This window comes from Sander lucioperca, chromosome 18 (genome assembly GCF_008315115.2).
Source record: "Sander lucioperca isolate FBNREF2018 chromosome 18, SLUC_FBN_1.2, whole genome shotgun sequence".
In the NCBI taxonomy this organism is placed as follows: domain Eukaryota; kingdom Metazoa; phylum Chordata; class Actinopteri; order Perciformes; family Percidae; genus Sander; species Sander lucioperca.
In genome coordinates this window covers 21,798,481-21,818,347 of record NC_050190.1, presented here as the reverse complement: position 1 = coordinate 21,818,347, position 19,867 = coordinate 21,798,481, and the positions used below count along the sequence as shown (strand labels likewise).

Sequence of the window (19,867 nt, the reverse complement as noted above, 5' to 3'; positions counted from 1 at the left end):
CCTTGTTTTTTCAGATGTGGTAAAGATGCAAACACAAAAAAAACTGAAATCACGTTTAGTCCCCGGAATAGTTCTCGACTATTAGCTCAAGGGGCTTAGAGTTTATGGGACAGTTTGGTTGAAAATAGTTTTTGTTGCTCTGCTTTTGGTTGTGAATAAAGTGGGCGGCCCGAATAAATCAAGTCTTTGTTGCAAAATAGGCAAGATAGGAAGGAAAAGTATGAGGCTGTCTTGCAAATAAAGGAGGCTGAATTTGGTCACTAACATTTTTTTTTCCTTTGCATTTCAGATTAGCATTATATGTGTACGAATACCTGCTACATGTGGGAGCACAGAAGTCCGCACAGACCTTCCTGTCTGAGGTAAGATGACATCCATGACTGTAACTAGTTTATGCGAAAAATTGCTTATCTAGAGCTAGCGAGATGAGAGAAAGAATTGATGAAAAATCTCCAGCCAGGAAATCAAACGCATGTCACATGGGCCTTGATGACTGAATAATGAGGAAAGCTGTTTCACATTCATTAAACTGTACATACCATAAACCAGCCATAGTGGACTTGTTTTGTCAGTGCAAACATGCTAAACATGATTACAGAGCATGAGGTGTTGCATCAATTTTTTCAAAAGGAAAACCTGTAAAGTTACACCAGATCATGCTCCCTGTCATGGATAATCTTAGTGTAAGAACAACTGATGCAGTTGTCTGTGGACATTGTAGGCATTGTAGTGTTTGTATACATTTCCTCTTAACAGCCCTTTTGGGTGTAGACAGGCTAGCGGTGAATAGGTATACGTCTTCCCTGGATCCAAAACACATTTCACATGTTATAAAGGAACACAGAACAGAGCTATAACCGAAGGACGAGAGTCGAGAAGATGGAGATCGACAGAGCCACAAAGATGCCTATGTTCACGTCCGAGGCCATTGACAGTTTGAGACTAACTGATTATATGTTCTTAACCCCTGGACCTGCAGACATAATCCTCCTCTCTAGTGGCTGCAAGTGACTCTCCTCTCCTCTCCTCTCCTCTAGATTCGATGGGAGAAGAATATTACATTAGGGGAGCCTCCCGGATTCCTCCATTCGTGGTGGTGGTAAGTGTCACTTTCAGTTTTTTTTCTTCCTTGTTTGATTTGATACAGTTAGCCTTTCCATGTTATTTGCTTGACTGCGTAAACAGTTTTCACAGTACATGTCCTAAGCTGCCCCACACATACACACTCATTGATATTTAGGTTTGGGAACCAAAACTCAAATTAGACAAATCGATAATAATTTATTTTTTCTGTGTAATAAGCACGTGACCTGTCTTCACTCCGCCACTCAAAGACTCGGAGAACAATCGTTAATAACCGGAATCGATAAGCAGAATGAAAATCGTTAAAATCCAAACGATACCCAACCCTGTTGATGGGGCTCTGCTGTCCATCCCGACCCTACATAATTCATTACTGCCATACGCACAAACACTAGCTTCATTTGAGCTTCCACGGTCTGAAGGGTCAGACCAGGGCCATAATTAAATTTTGAATATATTAAACTTTTTATATAAACATACAGACATTCATGTACTTGATTTAATTGATGGTACTTGTCCCCAGTCATGATTAAAAATGACTTCCATAGGTGGGAGGTCTAGCAGAGTCTCAGCCTTGGGGTTGACCAGACCCATCGAGGGCGTGACCCCTCCCTCCCCGTCTTCTCCCCCTCTCCTCTCCTCCAGTTCTCCGTCCTTCACCCCCCGTTCCTGAAACAATAGATCCAGATGGTTGGGAATGGACCCCCCCCCCCCCCCCTCCATACTCCCCTCCCCCTCCTCACCCTCTCGTCACCCTTTGTGTGCCCCCAACCTCCCACTTTTCTCCTTTGTTCATGTGGGAGAGGGATTCTTAGCAGATTAACCCTTTGCATTCCATCTTCCTTTGTGTCATCTCTCCCTCCCTCCGCTGCCCCCTCCCTCCGCCCCCCCCCCCCGTCATTTCTGCCCCTGGCTAAGATTTGACCCCTAGGATTCATGTCACCCATGGTTCAGTCACTCAGTTTACAAGGAATCAGGATGAGAAAGTGAATCGCACCACGCGTTTACAGGCAATACAATATATGTTTTTTTACTGTAAAACCCACGTTTACATGCAGCAGTCTTTTCACTTGCTCCTTCCTCAGGAAGATTAAAGCACAGGTACAAAAACGGTGCCACTGGATTCAGAATAGATTCACTGTGTTGCTGAAGGACACTGTACTGAAATTAGAACTGTACATATTACAAAGGAACAAATATTTAAGAACCTATGGATTTAGAATTGCAGACTTGTAAATATATTCTTAAATGGTCTTTTTAAAAAGTTCAGTATCTAGTGTAACTTTTCACCTCAGGCGGTGGCTCTGCTGAGTCAGAAGAATGAACGGCAAGCTTATAAAGCACCATCAGCAATATGAGACCAAGGACATGTTTTAATAAAAAGAAAACGAAGGAACAGAATAATAATTTTGAAAGCATACAAGTCTGGATAAATCCATAGAATAGGTTTGTTTTCTTGTTCAATGAAGGACTTCAATCTAGGTGTAGGTTATTTCTTTACAAAGAAATTATAATAAAATAAGTATAAAGTATAAAATGATGTTGTCTTTTATCTGTGGGCAAACCATTCTCCTCCTTTTCTTCCTATCTCCTTGTTTAGGCTTGTAGTGAAAAAGGAGATACTTTTTTCGACTGGTTTTGAAGGATTAAGTCCAGTAGCCTCTAAGCATTTCTCCCTGTTGATGTGTCCTTGAGCAACACACTGACATCCTTATCATCTGAAGCTCAAGCCATGCACTCTGTCCTTCTTGTGGAAGGAGGAAGTTCCAGGATACAACTTTTTTTAGATAAAAATATTCCATAAATTCCTCTTTATATGCTCAAACAACTCTCACTGGAGCTCAAGATGAGTACTGTAGTAAGCCTCCCAAATATGAAATATGAAGTGCAGAGGTGTATGAAAAAAATCCAGGGTGTGGGATTCAACATATCTGTGTGCATCGCAGATTGTCAGGACATGTGAAGTGGCTGCCTGATTAGTCCTTTCGTTAGCCATGCCGCTGTTTCACTCCGTTTATAGCACTTCTACTAAATCAATGCGCAAAGACTGATTCAATTAAGGCCTCTTAGACAGGTAGCACACACGCAGTTAGCGTTGTTAGGCGCGTGCATTTGTTATTTTCCACTTACAGTGTTCTAATAGACTGAAACAAAAGCTGTTATGAAAACAGTTAATGTATATGTGTCAGCTCACAATGACGCCATATACCAGTCGCTGCTGGTAAAATAGGGTATTTTAGTGATTGAGTTTATCTGTACATTTATCCTTAGTGTAACAGTTAAAGTTTAGGGTAAATACATGGTGTGTGTGTGTTTGAGTGAGTGAGAGGCTGATTGAGGGGCCAACACTGGCATCATGTCCCTCTTATGCTCAAGTGTTTAAGAGGCAGTTTAAGAGCGCTAGGGAGATAGTGAGAGTGTGTGAATGGGTTATGAATAGCCGTTACACATTTGCTTGTATTGCTCTGTATGGTAACCTTTGACCCCCCCCCCCCTTCCCATTTCAGTGTATTCTGGGATTTGTATTGTGCGGCTCCAGACCGGAGGGAGACATGCGAGCACTCCAGTGAGGCAAAGGCCTTCCATGACTATGTAAGTGAAAAACGGCTCTGCAGCCACTTTTTTTTTTTCTTCTCACTGAAAAACACTCACTCACTTGAGACACACATGCAAACACTGTAAATGTTTCTATAGCTACATCAAGTGTGTAAAGGGAATCTTGAAGTGGCACCTACAACAGCAGGTAGAGGATAGTGTGCACCTTAGGACATTTAGACAGGAGATATAATCATTAGCTGTCCTGGAGATGTTTCTCTAACCACTAAGAAATACTAAGGGCTGCAACTGATGATTGTTTGTCTTTTTGATCATTATTTTTTGTCTCTAAATTGTAAGTAAGAAGTGAAAAATGACAATCACAGTTTTCTAATACTGTATTCACACCATCGTGTGAATTTGGTTTGTGTTACTCGCGCAAGTTTGATCGCTCGAGAAATATTTGAACTCAGGTGGATAAGAGAATGAAGCAAATTTTGCGTGTTTGCATTGTTTACCTGAAGGTAAAGAGTTTGAAACAGTAATTCCTTCTTATTTAGAAACTGAAACAGGAATATTTCGTGTTTTTTTTTTTTTTTTTGTTTAAAGCTGGAGTTCAGGTTTTTTACATATAAATGAACATGTATACATGTCCGTTACATTTCAGCCCCTGTCAAACAAGTTCACACAATGCTGATTAAGCCTACCGCTGCCAGGGAAAGCTCACTGTACTTCTCAGTAGACGGGAGTTGTGTGACAACATTCCCGTGCTGGCACACCAGAAGAGTTGCGTTTTAGATCAACCAGCCTGAGCTGAAGGGGGAAGAAAGGGGGGAGACATATGCTGTTAAAATGTATAACCACTGTAAGCGTTTCACAAGATATTTATTTAACTTTTCATTTATTTTTCCTTCTTTTTTATTACAACCTTAAGTCCCCCTGGCATGTTTATAATTCTAGATGCACATTGTAAGGTGTTGTAAACTTGTATAATTGTCTCAATAAAGTTGGCAAAAAAAAAAAAAATAGGGAAAGATCTGAGAGACCATAGCGACGGAGAACCAGCTAGGAGTACGGTGGAAAATCCTAAGAGTAAGAAAAGCTAACTGGATGCTCCGGATAAAAAAGAACCTCGAAGTTCAGAGGAAGGAGAGAGGAAAAAAAAAAAAGAAAGTAATCGACTGCGAGATGCTGAGAAATCACCTGCAGGCATGCGTCATCAGCACGCATCGACAGTGTTTGTGTAATTACTCTCACTGCTAGAGGGGGGAGACAAAAGTTCGCACTCCAGCTTTAAAAAATAACTTTGGCGATTAATCGACGAATTGTTTCAGTTATAGCAGGGAGATGTGTTGCATCAAACCAGGTGCTCCTTGTTTCAGAAGTCAATAAATGGCAAGACAGAGTTACAAATCGAACAGTGAGAGAGATGGAAGTAAAGTGAAAGTAAAAACTTTGGAGGATCGGCAAAAACAAAGGACATAATGGCCCAATCCCAAAGTGCAAACTCACAGACTCACGGACTTCGGTGCGCGTTCTCGCGGAATTCGTAAGGGCTTAGGGTTGTCCCAATGTCGAATTTCAAAGGGCGTGAGGGTTTGAGTACACACTTACCGAGCCCTTTCCGTGAGTCTGCATCGATGCAGACTTCACCAAAGGGAATTACCCACAGTTCAAAGTGTTGTGACGTTTACCGCGGAGACCATAGGGAAATCCGGAAATTACAAAGGTAAACAACACCATAGACAACAGCACGACACACAACCACGGAACACAAACCAACCTGTTGTCCAGTTTGTAAAACAAGAGTTTGAAAAAAATTTGGAATTAGGCAGCTGTCTCCTGTGCCTTGGCCGTGTGGAAAGCAACAAACTTAAAATGAAAATTCCCAAACCGGCAAGTATCAGCAACATCTTTGTTATTAAACGTCGCCAAGGTAACATGTGATCTCGTGAAGTGCTGGCCCAATCCCATTTATACCTATCTGAGCCCATGTGGCCTCACACACTCACACACTTAGCACCTGAGATCAATTAAGTCTGTGAGTCTTTAGTCCATAGTCCTCAGGACTCACTTTGGGATTGGGCCATTGAGTCTGAATTAAGGAAGAGGAAATAAAATGTGTCGAACCCGGCTGATGGATTTCTTGTGTTGTACCATCAAATCACATTCTGTTGTGTGGAAGTTGTGCTGATTCAGAGATGATGAGGACATCGAAAAGGACATATCGTAGCTCCTTTGCATGCTTTTCTTTTCTCTTGTTGCACTGAACAGTATCACCACAACTTTATCCAACCTCCTGAAACGTTATCACAAAGTACAATATGATGAGGCTATCAAGCCCACATAAGCCTCTGTAAGGAGAGACTTCTACAGTTAATCATCATACCTGACAAGCTCTTATAGATGCAAGGGGATTAGAAATAGTTATGAAGTGGGAGGAGCCACTAGGGGTTTTCTCCACTCTGTATTCCCTTTTTTTTGATAGTTCTTTTATTGGTGTCTTTCATGTTAATTTACTGAGAATCACAAGACTCTCCTGGATGACGTAACAATCAATTAGGTTTTATATTGTGCCGCGCCTCCCCCCTTAATTATTTTAACTTAAGTTTTTGGAAATTATGTTTTAATCATCTGTTTGACATGGAGGACAGACCTAAATACAACAATGCCCATGATCCTTGGCCCCCACAAATTCAATAACTCTTTGGTGTTCCAGTTGGGAACAGAAAGTGGTGCCATATTTGCCTGAATTTGTCCAGGAAAGACCCCGTATCTAAAAGTAAACCAATTTAAGCTGCAGATTGTGTTTTCAGTTTTCTCAACAGCATAATGTTTAGCTTCCACTTGTGGTAAGGGGCTCACGTAACAGAATTGGATGTTTCTTACCAAAATGTCATAGTAGAAATAGTCATAGTTACCTACTCTCTTTTATGTACACAGGCTTGTACCTTTCGATTTATTATCAAAGAACCAGATATTTCTAAGCTTTGGAAGTGCTCTATTCAAAATTGTATAGAAAGGCAATGAATGGAACTCTTACTTCCAGAACAAGGGGTGCCCAAAATGGCACCCACCACTTTGTATCTACATAGTTTCTTTAGGAATCTTGAGAGAAAAAAATCATAAACTCAATTCCTAGACCCAGTGACCCATCTAAGCCCCTTTAGGGACATTTGTGATTGAAATGACTTGAGTGTGAAAATCATAATTCTTGTATTGTTTATTCATAATTGTAGCCTTAATAATAGCCTTAAGTTCTCGTCACACAGTTTTTTTTGCAAGTGTGTCCTTGAGATTGAGATTATATGATGCCTTTGGGTGCTTCAAAGAGGAATTTGTCTTCTCCCGTGTTTCTCTGCTTTTTGAGGTCAGAAGTCAGAGGTCCGGGTCAGCTATGAAATAGCCTTTCTGGAGTTTGTAGGGATTCAGTGTCTTGCCCAAGGACACGTCAGCGGGGTGGTGCTTGCTATCACAGATGCTCAGGTCCACGTCTCTTGCAGGACTGGAGTCACACTAATAACTGCTCACTAATAACTGCTCCACCATGCTGCCTAATAGGGATGCGACGATTATAGATTTTGTTGGTACGATTATAGTCTGAAAAATAATCAGTTTCACGATTATTATGCATTCATAATTTCACTGCTAATGTATGAAATTACGTGAACACTCTAGATTTGAATGTGTTATTTATTGCTGCCTTTTGAAACCGAAATAAGACAGTAACAGTTTTGAATGTTTTGAAAATGATTATATGATCAATCATCAACCTTTTATTTAAATTAATTTGAAAAGATTAGCGACTAGAGGTGATTCAGTCACACCACAAACAAAGGCCAAGTTGGCAACAACAGTGCTGTCCTTAGGAAGAAGTTGGCCCTTTTTGGGCTAGAAACAGCCCTGCTAGCTGGTGTGCCTAAAAGATGGAGGAGCTGCTAGACGAGATGCACCTGTCACAGGGAGATGCGCAGCATGTTGCCAAGGAATAAATGTGATGGAGAGATCTCTTTGCAGCCTTATGTCCCACAGGGGATGAAGAGGAGTAAGTAAGTAACGTTAAGTGGTAACGTCAGTGACATGTTTGAGCTGTTGCGGAGTTTTGCCTCGTACGAATGTAATGCTATCGTCAGCTTGCTCACTGTAAATGCAAACGTCGGTTTCTGACTCGTTAACTGTAACGTTACCGTTAACATTGAACAGGCTAATGTTAGCTAACTGGTAACATTAACAAGCTTAACCACAATGTTAAAGCTATAGTGCGTAGTTTCTGTCGCCCCCATGAGGAATTCTAAGTAATGACAACAAAACTGCCGGCGCATCCACATGATACAAGCCTTCAGTGATCGCGCAACCCCCCCACCCCTCCTCCACGCAGTTGCTAGTAGCCAGGGACGACACGGTGGATTAAAAAAACACGACAGATTTTCTGCGTGCGAAAGTCGCTGGATGAAACTAGTTTCTGAACATTAGTTCTAACTTTGTTGTTGGCTAACTTTGTGTAACGTTCAAAAATTGCAGCAGTAAGTTATCCCAGCACGGAGAGCCACGATCACTCTGACAGTCAGTTCTCGCTGTGACCGGACCGGCGTCTGATGTGCCGTGTGTGCGCAGTTTATACGCGCACGCGGTTTATGTTGTCAAGGAAGTTTAATAAGAACTGCTACCACTGCTACACATAATTACAGTCAGTAACTGTATCCACTTGTGTGTAAATGTCATGTGTCGTGATTGACACAGTGCGTCTGTCTACAGCCTGTCCTCTCTGGTCAAGACAGTGTGGCGTGTGTGTGTGTGTGTGTGTGTGTGTGTGTGTGTGTGTGTGTGCGCTGTATAGTGTGGAGAGATAATGGAATAGAGTTCTAATCCGGTAATCCCAGCACTGGGCTGAGGCTAAGCCAGGGATTTATGTGTGTGTGCATTTGGGTGGGTGGGTTGGTGTGTATTTTTGGACGGGGAGGGGGGGGCGGGGCATCTTTGGCAAACAGCCCATAGATGGGAGGGTGGAGGGGCTCTCACACCCAGTGCCAGTTGTGTGTGTGTGTAAATGTAGAAGGGTGTACTACATGGTTGCTCGCTGTCTGCTCCTAACAGTGATAAAGCGAAGGAGACGGGACCGGTTTAATTTTGGCTCCAGCCCCCTGAGGCTAGTCTCTGAGCACAGGTCCTTTCTACTGGTTTCAAAAGAATGAGCCAGTTAGAGCCATCGGAAGAAAAAATATATATTTCGCCTTACCTCAAAAGAGTTTCTTAGTCTCTTTGAGAATTTCTAGATTGCAAGCCAGCATTTAAGAGGTATTATCACAGTTCTCTCTGCTAGGTGTAAAGGTTTATGGTTAGAGTCAAAGCTACTTTTCCCACAAGTCCTGACACTGGTTATAAAAGTAATGCAGTGTCTGTTGGACTGTTATCTAATAGAGTGACTTGGTAGCATGTTTACGGCAAGTGTGGGGTTTATGATTGCTTATAAGTACCTAGTTGCTTTAAGCATCTGATTCACCAAAGAGATATACAGGGTTTAGCATTTGAAAAGCAGATAGAGGGGTGCCCGGATAGCTCAGTTGGTGGAGGTTTGCTCCTTGACGCAGCGGGCCTGGGTTCGACTCCGACCTGTGGCCCTTTGCTGCATGTGGTTCCCCCTCTCTCTCCCCTTTCATGTCTTCCTCTGTCCTGTCAAAAATGGAGGCCGAAAATGCCCAAAAAACTATCTTTAAAAAAAAGAAAAGCAGATAGAGGCATGTTTTCCTTCATATACAGATTTTTAATTGATCTATTTATACAGGCTTTTAGTTGAGGCTTAAATAGCTTAACACAATCTTAAATACAGAATCTAGAAGACAATTTCTTTGTTATATATATATATATATATATATATATATATATATATATATATATATATATATATATATATATATATATATATATATATATATATATACACACACACACACACACAGTTGTGTTCAAAATAATAGCAGTCCAACATCACTAACCTCATAAATACATTTTTTTGGTAGAAGTGAGATTTCTACATGGCAAATAATTTACTAGTAAGTGTTGTAGAGTCATAGAAAACCAACAGACCCAACAGCTATTATTTTGAACAGTGTTCAAAATAATAGCAGTGTTGTGTTCAATTAGTGAGGTGATTGATTTTGTGAAGAAACAGGGGTCAATTATGGCCCATATTTAAGGAAGGAAGGAAGCAAATGTTGTGCATGCTGGTTATAGTGCATTTCACACTGAAATACTCAGCAAAATGGGCCGTTCCAGACATTGCTCTGAGGAACAGCAGACTTTGATTAAAAAGTTGATTGGAGAGGGGAAAACATATAAAGAAGTGCAGAAAATTATAGGCTGCTCAGCCAAAATGATTTCAAATGCCTTGAAATGGCATCCAAAACTTGTACAACATGGGAAAAAACGGTCAGCTACCATTCGAATGGATCGATGAATAGCCAAAATGGCAAAGGCTCAACCAATGATCAGCTCCAGGAAAATCAAAGGAGACTTAAAGTTACCTGTGAGTACTGTTACGATCAGAAGAAGGCTACGTGAAGCAAAGCTATCCGCTAGAAGCCCCCGCAAAGTCCCATTGCTGAAAAAAAGACATGTACTGAATAGGTTGAAATTTGCCAAAGGACACATTGACTGGCCAAAGGAGAAATGGGGCAACATTCTGTGGACTGATGAGAGCAAAATAGTTCTTTTTGGTCTAGGGGCCGCAGACAGTTTGTCCGACGACCCCCATGCACTGAATTCAAGCCACAGTACACTGTGAAGACAGTAAAGCATGGTGGTGCAAAAATCATGTTATGGGGATGTTTCTAATACTGTGGTGTTGGGCCTATTTATCACATACCAGGGATCATGGATCAGTTTCAATACATCAAAATACTTGAAGAGGTCATGTTGCCTTATGCTGGAGAGGAAATGCCTTTGAAATGGGTCTTTCAACAAGACAATGACCCAAAACACACCAGTAAGCGAGCAAAGTCTTGGTTCCAGATGAACAAGATTGATGTTATGGAGTGGCCAGCCCAATCCCCAGACCTCAATCCCATAGAAAACTTGTGGGGTGACATCACAAATGCTGTTTCTGAGGCAAAACCCAGTAATGCAGAGGAATTGTGGAATGTAGTTCAATCGTCCTGGGCAGGAATACCTGTTCACAGGTGCCAGAAGTTGGTCGACTCCATGCAACACAGATGTGAAGCAGTTCTCAGAAATAAAAATAAATATTAGTGCAGTGATTCAAAGTAAAGCAAACCCTTGAGACAGTTTTCAGTTTATACAGTAAATGTTTGAGTTTGTAAAGAAAAATGCTAATACTGCTATTTTTTTTGAACAGCCTAATATTCCTTTCTCTTCACTTTCTGTAAAGGTATAACAAACTTTATCAATGTTGGTCATGTTTTGATTTGGAATTGAATGTGCAGTGTTCCCAATGCATTGATATTATGGAATTAAAAGCTATTCTAAGGATTTTGAGCATTATTCACTTTTTTAAACACACTATTATTCTGAACACAACTCATATATATATATATATATATATATATATATATATATATATATATATACACATACACACATACACACACCGTAGAAGAGAAGTTGGAAACTAAGGAAAACAAAAGATCAGGCATATTTTATGAATTGTACACTTTCACCAACCGCTATAATTGAGACCAAGAGGTAATTTTGTTTGTTAATGTTGTGTTACAAAGCTTGCATGTTAGTTAGTTAGCTACATTATTTGTAACTGGCATGCATGTTTTCTGCTGCATTAATGGACAATAATACAACTTGTTTCATCATTCAAACATTATGTCGTACATCGATTAGTTTGCTGGATTGAATAGCAGTGTTAAGCGTCTAGATAAACAGCTGATGGTGCTAACTAAAAGAGCAACAGTCAAAACTCAAACCAATTAAAAATCATGTTGAAAAACATTGTATTTATGTATCCTTCATGTATGTCATGATTGATATGCTATGTATGTTTCCATTGCACATTGTCAATTTTGCTTCTATCGATAGACCAGCTTTTCCATCTTGGCCAAGTTGCGATATTTTGACTTTTGACTGTGATCAGGGGTCATGAATATTAGAGGTGTGAATCTTCACTGATCTTTCGATTCAATTACAATTATCATGTCTTTGATTCAATATCTTGATGCATCACGATGCGCCAAATACATTTTTCTATTAAAGCCATATAGGATATTTAATTTATAGCTTTTCAAACTTCAAAAACAAAATATTGAGATATTTAAGAATATTGAGATATAGATGTTTTGATTAATTTCAGCACCTCTAATGAATATGCATGACTTCGCTATAAAGAGTCACAAGATACATTGTAAAGATACAGGTGTGTATGCAGTATTAAATCAGCACTGTCAACCTTCAGTTATGTTGTTGATACTTATTACTTGCTTCATTATAGTCTTCCTCTCTTTTTTTATTTGCACTGTTGCTTTTCTTCTTTGTCTTTACACATCTGCCCATGTTTGTCACTTCTCTCTAGAGCTTAGATCGGGCCCAAAAAATCAAGCCCGACCGTACCCAAGCCCTTGCACGTTGTGTCCGAGCCCAGCCTTGCCCGACACATTAACTGTAATTATGAGCCTGATTTAAACCCAAACATTTTTTAATACGTGGGCCGTTTTAACTGACGTTCTCAACTACAATTCCGAGTTGTTTGAACTACAGAAATCTGTTTAGAATTATCTTAATGAATAATGTAACAAGGACAAAGCATGTCAACTGCGCTGTTTGTTTATTCAGAATGGAATGGATCGCAAATGGATTTGAATGAAGAAACGTAAAAAAAAAAACTCGACCCTAGCTCCCTCAGCTGAATAGTATGGCTAACAGATCAAGGCAGCAACATAATCAAAGCCCTGGAACCATATAGGAGACGTTTTTGTCTCAAATCACCTAATTAATACTGTCCTTCGCCACGGTCTGCATGCTGATGCACTGGCCGACAACAGTGCTGCAGATGGGGGAGACACGATGTAATACAGTTTACCTCACACTCAAGTCAGTGCAGGACATACACTCAGAGCTAGGGGAGAAGCTGGAGAGGCATAGCTTTCTCCCCACCGAATTAGGCTAATAAAGTAATAATTAAAAAAACACAAATGATCAAAATCAAGGGCCCGGCCCGAGGATAGCGGCGGAAAATATTGGCCGGGTCGGGTCAAGTTCAGGCTCGGGCAGAGAATCTAAACTCTACTTCTCTCGCACTCCTTTCTCATACCTCTTTCCCACCAATGGCCAGGGTTGGGCCCTGGTTATCTGATCAGGGTTCAACCCTCCTTTTGGAAATTCAAACCAAGCCAGTCAACATGGGTATATCCCTGGTCATGACAATGCAGAGATCTCCTGGGTCACAACCAGGGAGCAATGCATAACAATTACCGTAAGTGCTAGAAATGGACATTACTACATCTCATACTCCCGTCATCTGTATACCAGCAGAACTAATGTTTTGTAGCTACTTGAATCTGTCATTGTACAGAGAGAGAAATAAAGCTTATTTTTTGTTTGTTTCGCAGTTATTACGTTCTAAAGCACAAATAATTAACCATCAAACACTTATCAGATGATTTTGTGCAGACGATTTCTCCTCTGCATATTTATTGCAGCAGCTGGACAAGGAAGTAGGTTACTCTAGTATCGATTTATGACTTTTTTAAGACGAGCGGAGAACATTTTTCTTTGTTTGATTTCATTAAAAGTAAAGTTGCGCTTTGCTGTTGGCTTCTTGACTCATTTTTAAGAAAAGACAGAAAAAAAAGAGAAATTCACGCTACCATAAAACTTATATTCATACGTTTACGTTCTAACTAGGGATGTCACGAGAACCGATACTACTGATACCTTCCGGTTATAAAATTACAAAACACAGACGATGCCCCTTTTTTTTTTGAAGCACCATTAGCGACGATGCCAGCATCGGTGCTGCACTTCTTCCGGAACTGATAGGGGCAGTATACGCTTCAGAGTGTTCCAGTCGATACATTCAGAAGAAGGAGGTCACGAAGAAGTGGCCAAAGTCACATATTTCTACTTCCGGTACATACGAGAGCCAACTCTACTGTCGGTACACGATCCGTTCTGCCTGCACGATCCGTTCTGCACATGCGCAAGATAATACTGTTTTACCGAGGATACGACCTGCACGATCTGTTCCACGCTAGCCTATGGCTAGCCTCCACCGGGAAGCTAACGTTAGTTTAGCTAACAGCTAATTCGGCTAACCGCTAGCTGACAGCTAGATTCAGTCTAAAATAACGTTAACTCAAACGTAATGGGAAAAGCAGGCTACAGCTAAATTAAGACTTCACAGTAATAACAATAGACAAGTATTGAGTGATTGTATTTTAAATGAGCACAAGTAAAGTAGAACTGACGTAACAGCTGTTATATATGTTAGGTGTTTGTTATATATGTCAACGTTTATTTTCAAGTTTTATTTTGAGGGTCTTTTAAAGTTGAACAGGCTACACGTTGTAAACAGCCGTTTGTCTGCTCCTCCGGTAACGTTAGCCATTAGCGGGCTTAGTATGGCGGCATTAGCCACGGTTAGCCAGGACCAGTCGGGATCACTTTACTGGCAGTGTCTCAATTGTTTTTGCGAGTAACCTACTCGGGTACTCTAGCTATATCATTCAATGTAAGTACACGAATGTTGAAATTACATAAAATGCCCATCCCTTGTAGCCGTGATAAATTAGCCTGAAGCTAATGCTTAGCTACCTGTTCAGACGGAAATTAGCCAACTCGGCGTCCTTTTGGACTCTAAGCTGCCAATATTTACTCGGGGTTTGTAACGTCTCTGGTCACGCAACTGTTAGAAACACTGTTGTTGTTTTTGCACAGTACCTTTTGAAAAGATGCCCGGAAGTCTAGTTGTTGCACTATGACCATTCATTGCACTTTATTATGTTGTTCTATGCCCCATTTGAATATGTTTTGTATGGCTTATGACATTTCGATATTTTTTAAATATTTTAATAAAGAAGTTCATCTTTCAAGTTAAAGTACATGGAATCTTAGAAAAAAAATTTACCGTGGTATCGAAATCGGCATCGAGAATCGTGTTATTTTACTGGTATTGGCACTGACTACTGAATTTTTGGTATTGTGACACCCCCCACACACATCTGCATCTTTCCTCCCTCCCCCTTTTTCCTCCCACCCTCTTTACTATATCTCTTACTCTCTTTCGCTCAACACACCAGTCCGCCCCCTCTTGTCTCACTCGCCTTATCGCTCACTCCCTCCCTCCGACTCTCCTCCTTTTTTCCTATCTCTTCGCTGACCCCCCTCCTCCCTCCCTCCTTCACCACCACTACTACCTCTGTTCCCGAGAGAAGATTGATAGGCTAATCTAGCTGTTTACCCACAATGCCTAGTTTTGCCTAGGAGGAGAGGGCAGTGTGGACAACATAAAGACAAGAGACAGTTAAGGTTTTTGAAAATGAGAGAGAGAGTGGGGCCCGTTTTTGGATGTAATTTTTTAATTGGTATATTGGATTGGTCGGCATGATAACTGGTTCTGTCAAGGCATGTTTATTGTTTAATTGTTATCACATTTTGTTTTTGATGTTTGATTATTTTATTGTAATTGGTTTGTATTGTTCGTTTTGTGTTTTGTGTCTACAGATGCGTCTCATTTTGATTTTGTAATCAATGGCTGACAGGTGCAGCCTGAGCTAATTTGTCCAAGATGCTTCTGTCATATGTGTGTGGGTGTGTGGGGATAAATAAAAAAAGACAGAGAGAGAATAGGCCTAGTTTTCTTTTATTTTAAAACTATTGTCGTAAAATAATAATTCTTACATTTATTCAAACTTCACGTTTCTTCCAACAAGACAATGCTTAATGACAATGCAATATGTTAATTGTCGTTTATTTAAAGATCTTATCTGCTTTTCTAAATCTTTCCAAGTACAAACAGTAGTACAAAGCACTGGAAACATCATTTTTAGTGTACAGTTACCAGCTGTCTGTTATGCTGCAGATTTGGTTTACCCACCAGTCAGCTTTTTTAAATGTATCCTCAAAAATCCATTAAAACCACCCACATATTGTCCAGCATTTTAAACAACCTGTGATGTGTTTTCCCTAACATTACTTTAGGGCCGAAATGATATTCATTGCAGTTGAATTAAAAAAAAAAAATAAAAATGTTTTCCCTAAAGATAGTTGCTTCTGCCTTAACCTCTGTTTCGCCTCTTCTCTGCCACCAGCAGAATCCGTAATGGAAAAAGTGAAAAGAGCTCCATTAGACTTAATAATTAGCTGTGTGATAAAGTTTGGAAACACTGCATTACACATGCTGCACAGCCTGATATGTTATACGTGTGAAGGCAGCTGTTTGTCCCTTTTGTGTTATTTTTAATATTTTTTGGGGGAACAGTGTGAGCCTGGGAGGTAATGTGAAACTGCAGTGGAAAGACAACACTACTCTTTAAAAACCACGCTGATACAACACATTGGATGATACTGACAGATATTAGTATATTTTTGTAAATCTTGATTTTTGTTACTTGACATAAACAACATAGTAACTTAAAAGCACTTGAATTGTTATTGAACAATTGCTATTGCTACTGAATGATGGCTGAGAAGTTCAATGCATTTGGCTCAGTGTGTGACTAACGTTCAGTGGACAGAGGAAATTGTGTACATGGTTCTATTCTTTCACTAAAAACCTGCAGTGGTAGTTTAAAGTATACTCTCTTATTTGGCACTCAAACTTCCAGTTAGGGGTAGTGGAGCACCAGTGCAGATTTATTTTGGCCACTTCACCTCCACACTAGGTAATTTGGACAGCTTTTAACATGACTGACCCCCAACATGAACACAGAAACGGAGGTGGAGTGGACAGGGCGATGGTTTAGGGTCCTGATGGGATTAAAGCAACACCAAAGCACTTTTCCTCTTCACTCCCCCTACAGGTTGGAAGCGGAATTGTCCATTACCGCTGTCATTTGAACTACAGATCCGCTACCCGATCTGGCAAACTAGCATAGTGCGGTTATAGCCGATAGAGGACCGCAAAGCGAATGCAGAAGTGCCGTTCACCCTGTTACGAGTTGATGAACCACTGAAACGATTTTGGAAACATTATTTTAAGGTACATAAGTCTTTGGTTGCTTTAAGTGATAGTCTCCACATCACCTGATGATGCTGTCCAGTCAGCTGGCCTTGAAGTGAAAGTTTCATATGTATACAAATGGACTACCATTTTGTTTTATTAATGTGTTTATTAGAAGAAATGTATTATCAGCATATTGGCCCAAGTGTTGAAAATCTCTTAATGTAAGTTTAGTTGAAGCTATATTCTGGTTTCACAGTTGTCATTCTCCATATTCTTGTCTTTCGCCCTCTCTGCCTTCTCTCTGGAGTGTTGGCTAAGTGGATGTTGGGTCTGCAGCATGTATTAGTGCTGTCATCCGGCGCGTGTGCGCATGTGTGTTTGTGTGTGTGCACGAGTCCCCCTGTCTGGTTCAGTACTGATGCTTTGGCAGCCGCTTTTAGGGAAGCACATGTGTGTGTTTGGTGTGCATGTCGCACTAGTTTTGAGGACCAGCTGGGCTCTGTGTGTGTGTGTGTGTGTGTGTGTGTGTGTGTGTGTGTGGCAGCCGTATCCTGTTGCTCCAGAGCAAAACGCACTGTTTTGACTGGGCTGATAAATAAGCTACATCACCACAGTCAGCTATTTTTCCTTTCGTCTCCACACTCTCACTACTTCACCTCCCCCTCCTCCCTCTTTCTTTCCCTCTCTCTGTGCGCTAAGGACAGCAGGTCAAGGAGACAGTGATGAGGTACATATCAGTGTGAACCAGAATGTAGATTAGTACCCTCTCCAGGCAGGGACACAAATACACACACACACACACACACACACACACACACACACACACACACACACACACACACACACACACACACACACACACACACACACACACACACACACACAGATACATTCACTGTCTCTTCCTACCTCTACCCTCTTTCCATCCAGTGTTTATGTCTCTGTCTTTATCCCTGTGAAAGGTATCAGGCGGAGGTCAATAATGTGTTGAGCACTATTGATCTGTCCGGTAGGTCCTATGGGTCTAAGAGAGGGAGAGGGAAATGGAGAAGGCGGGATCAATGCTATTCTGTATAGCCATCTACATACTGTACCAGCCAATCAGATCATTAGTCTTTTGTTCTCTGATAGATTGTTCGTCAACATTGTGGGTTTGTACCAAGGAGGAAAAGCAAACACAACATGGTGTCATCGCAGGGAGCCACAACTGTGGATTAACACGTCCACAGTTAAAAATATTTTGCCACAAACACACCAACGTGACGCCACAGGGAGGTGGATAAAGTTCATAACACGGTACTTTGGGTTGTCCCAATTGAAGCTGAGTGAATGTTTACAACATTTGTTTCTCAATTACTGGTTTGGTTATAAAATCCAAATCTATCCAACGAGCTATATTTCAGGTCTGTAGTCCAGATATTGTGTTATTGATAGCCAGGTAACGTAAAAACTTACCTAATATTATTTTTGTGCAGCCGTGGCTCCGGGATGCTTTGACACCGTGTTTGTACAGCGCTGCAGCGGAAGGCCATTAAAATATAGTTTACAGTTTTAACAGTGTAAATATTCCTAGACATTTGAGAATATGTCCCATGGGTTTTGTTGAACTTTCCGCCTGCTTCAGTGAAAGAAACTTATTCTTCTCCTTCCTGCTGCATGTCAGGCATTAAAGCCCTTTCAAGTTGCGCTGCCACCCGGCGCTTCCTCTGCACAGTCCTTAACATTTACAGACTCCTCTCCATACGTTCCGCCTGAAAATGAATAATTCACTTCAACTACAAAAATCTATGTTCATTATATCAACTAATTAGTGCAGCACTGATGTTGGCTGTGGATTGTCTTCTTGAACTTGTTTCTTGCATGAAGGGACGCTCTTACCTGTATGCTGTGCCTGCGTTAGAAGCCATCGTTTACCGGCACCAATGTGAATAAGACAAATTCCGGTTGATTTATTTTCTTGGTGAATCAAGTTATTCTGATTCAAGGAGGCAGTCTTGTCACAAGGTTTTCCGGCAGTCTGCCACTTCGGATTGTCGAGTTGAAATTGAAAGGTAGATATAGACAGTACTGTGGGTGCCACCACAAAAGCTAAAAAAACACTGTTGGATCTTTTTTTTGTATTTCTTCAGGCCAGTTGGTTTTAATAAAGACCGACTGCATACTAAATCTACCTCTGCTGGTAGCAACTGCGCTGTCTGAGGGCTTTCAGCTTGCTTTCAATCTGCAAATTGGGGAATGCACAAGCAGATAGTCGTTCATTAATAGTCTACAACAATAATGTAACCAAGTGATTGATTGTGAACAGAACTCTCTACTTTTCCCCTATCTTTTTTTTTTTTTACTCACTATCTCCTCCATCTCACTCTTGTGCTCTCTCTCTCTCTCTCTCTCTCTCTCTCTCTCTCTCTCTCTCTCTCTCTCTCTCTCTCTCTCTCTCTCTCTCTCTCTCTCTCTCTCTCTCTCCCCTGCATCTTCTTATTCTCTCTCTCTGTGCTCCTCGAGCGGGGGATGCCAGGGGGACAGAGTGCAGATAGGACCTGTCTCCATAGCAACAGCTTCTGCAAGCTGCTGACACCCTACTAGGGGGGCTGAGAAGAGGAGAGGTTGTGATGGGGAGGAATGGTACAAGGGTTGAGGCACAGGAAAGGTGTGTGTCTTGTTGTGCGCCAGTGCTGGGAAAATAAGTGATGGGGGTCACAGAGAGGAGAAAAGATGGAGAGAAAAGTGTGCAGAAGAAGAGATGAGAGGGAGGGTGGAGGAGAGAAAGAGGCAGCCGACCCGGCTTCTTCCCCAGGGACTCAGTGGCCTGCTCATGTTCACTAGCAGAATTAGCATAAAGATGGGGGGAGGTGTGCGCGTGTGTGTGTGTGTGTGTGTGTGTGTGTGTGTGTGTGTGTGTGTGTGTGTCATTTTGTTATGTGTGTTGGTTTCAGATAGTCAGGAGAAGAAGGGCAGTGAGTGTATTTGTGTACATGCGTGTAATTGGTAATATGTGTTTTTGTTCAAGCATGCAGTGTATGCCACATAAATGTAGTGTGTTCGTTAGGTGTGTGCACTGGTGGAACTGTGTGTGTTTTTGTGAGAGCAACTCCCTCCCCTGGGTCTTAAACCCCCTCCCTGTTCTGG

The 19,867-nt window shown here is 41.2% G+C and overlaps 1 protein-coding gene across 3 annotated transcripts in view; it reads left to right on the top strand.

The window, feature by feature from the left end:
- zgc:110158 (uncharacterized protein LOC553590 homolog) overlaps nucleotides 1-19,867 on the top strand; it is a 45,367-nt gene that overhangs the window by 9,950 nt on the left and 15,550 nt on the right. For all 3 annotated transcript variants that reach the window (XM_031310071.2, XM_031310070.2, XM_031310073.2), the window contains exons 2-4: nucleotides 290-362; nucleotides 1,038-1,099; nucleotides 3,591-3,675. In XM_031310071.2, the coding sequence (XP_031165931.1) occupies nucleotides 290-362; nucleotides 1,038-1,099; nucleotides 3,591-3,675 (220 nt within the window). The remainder of the gene's footprint in view (nucleotides 1-289; nucleotides 363-1,037; nucleotides 1,100-3,590; nucleotides 3,676-19,867) is intronic.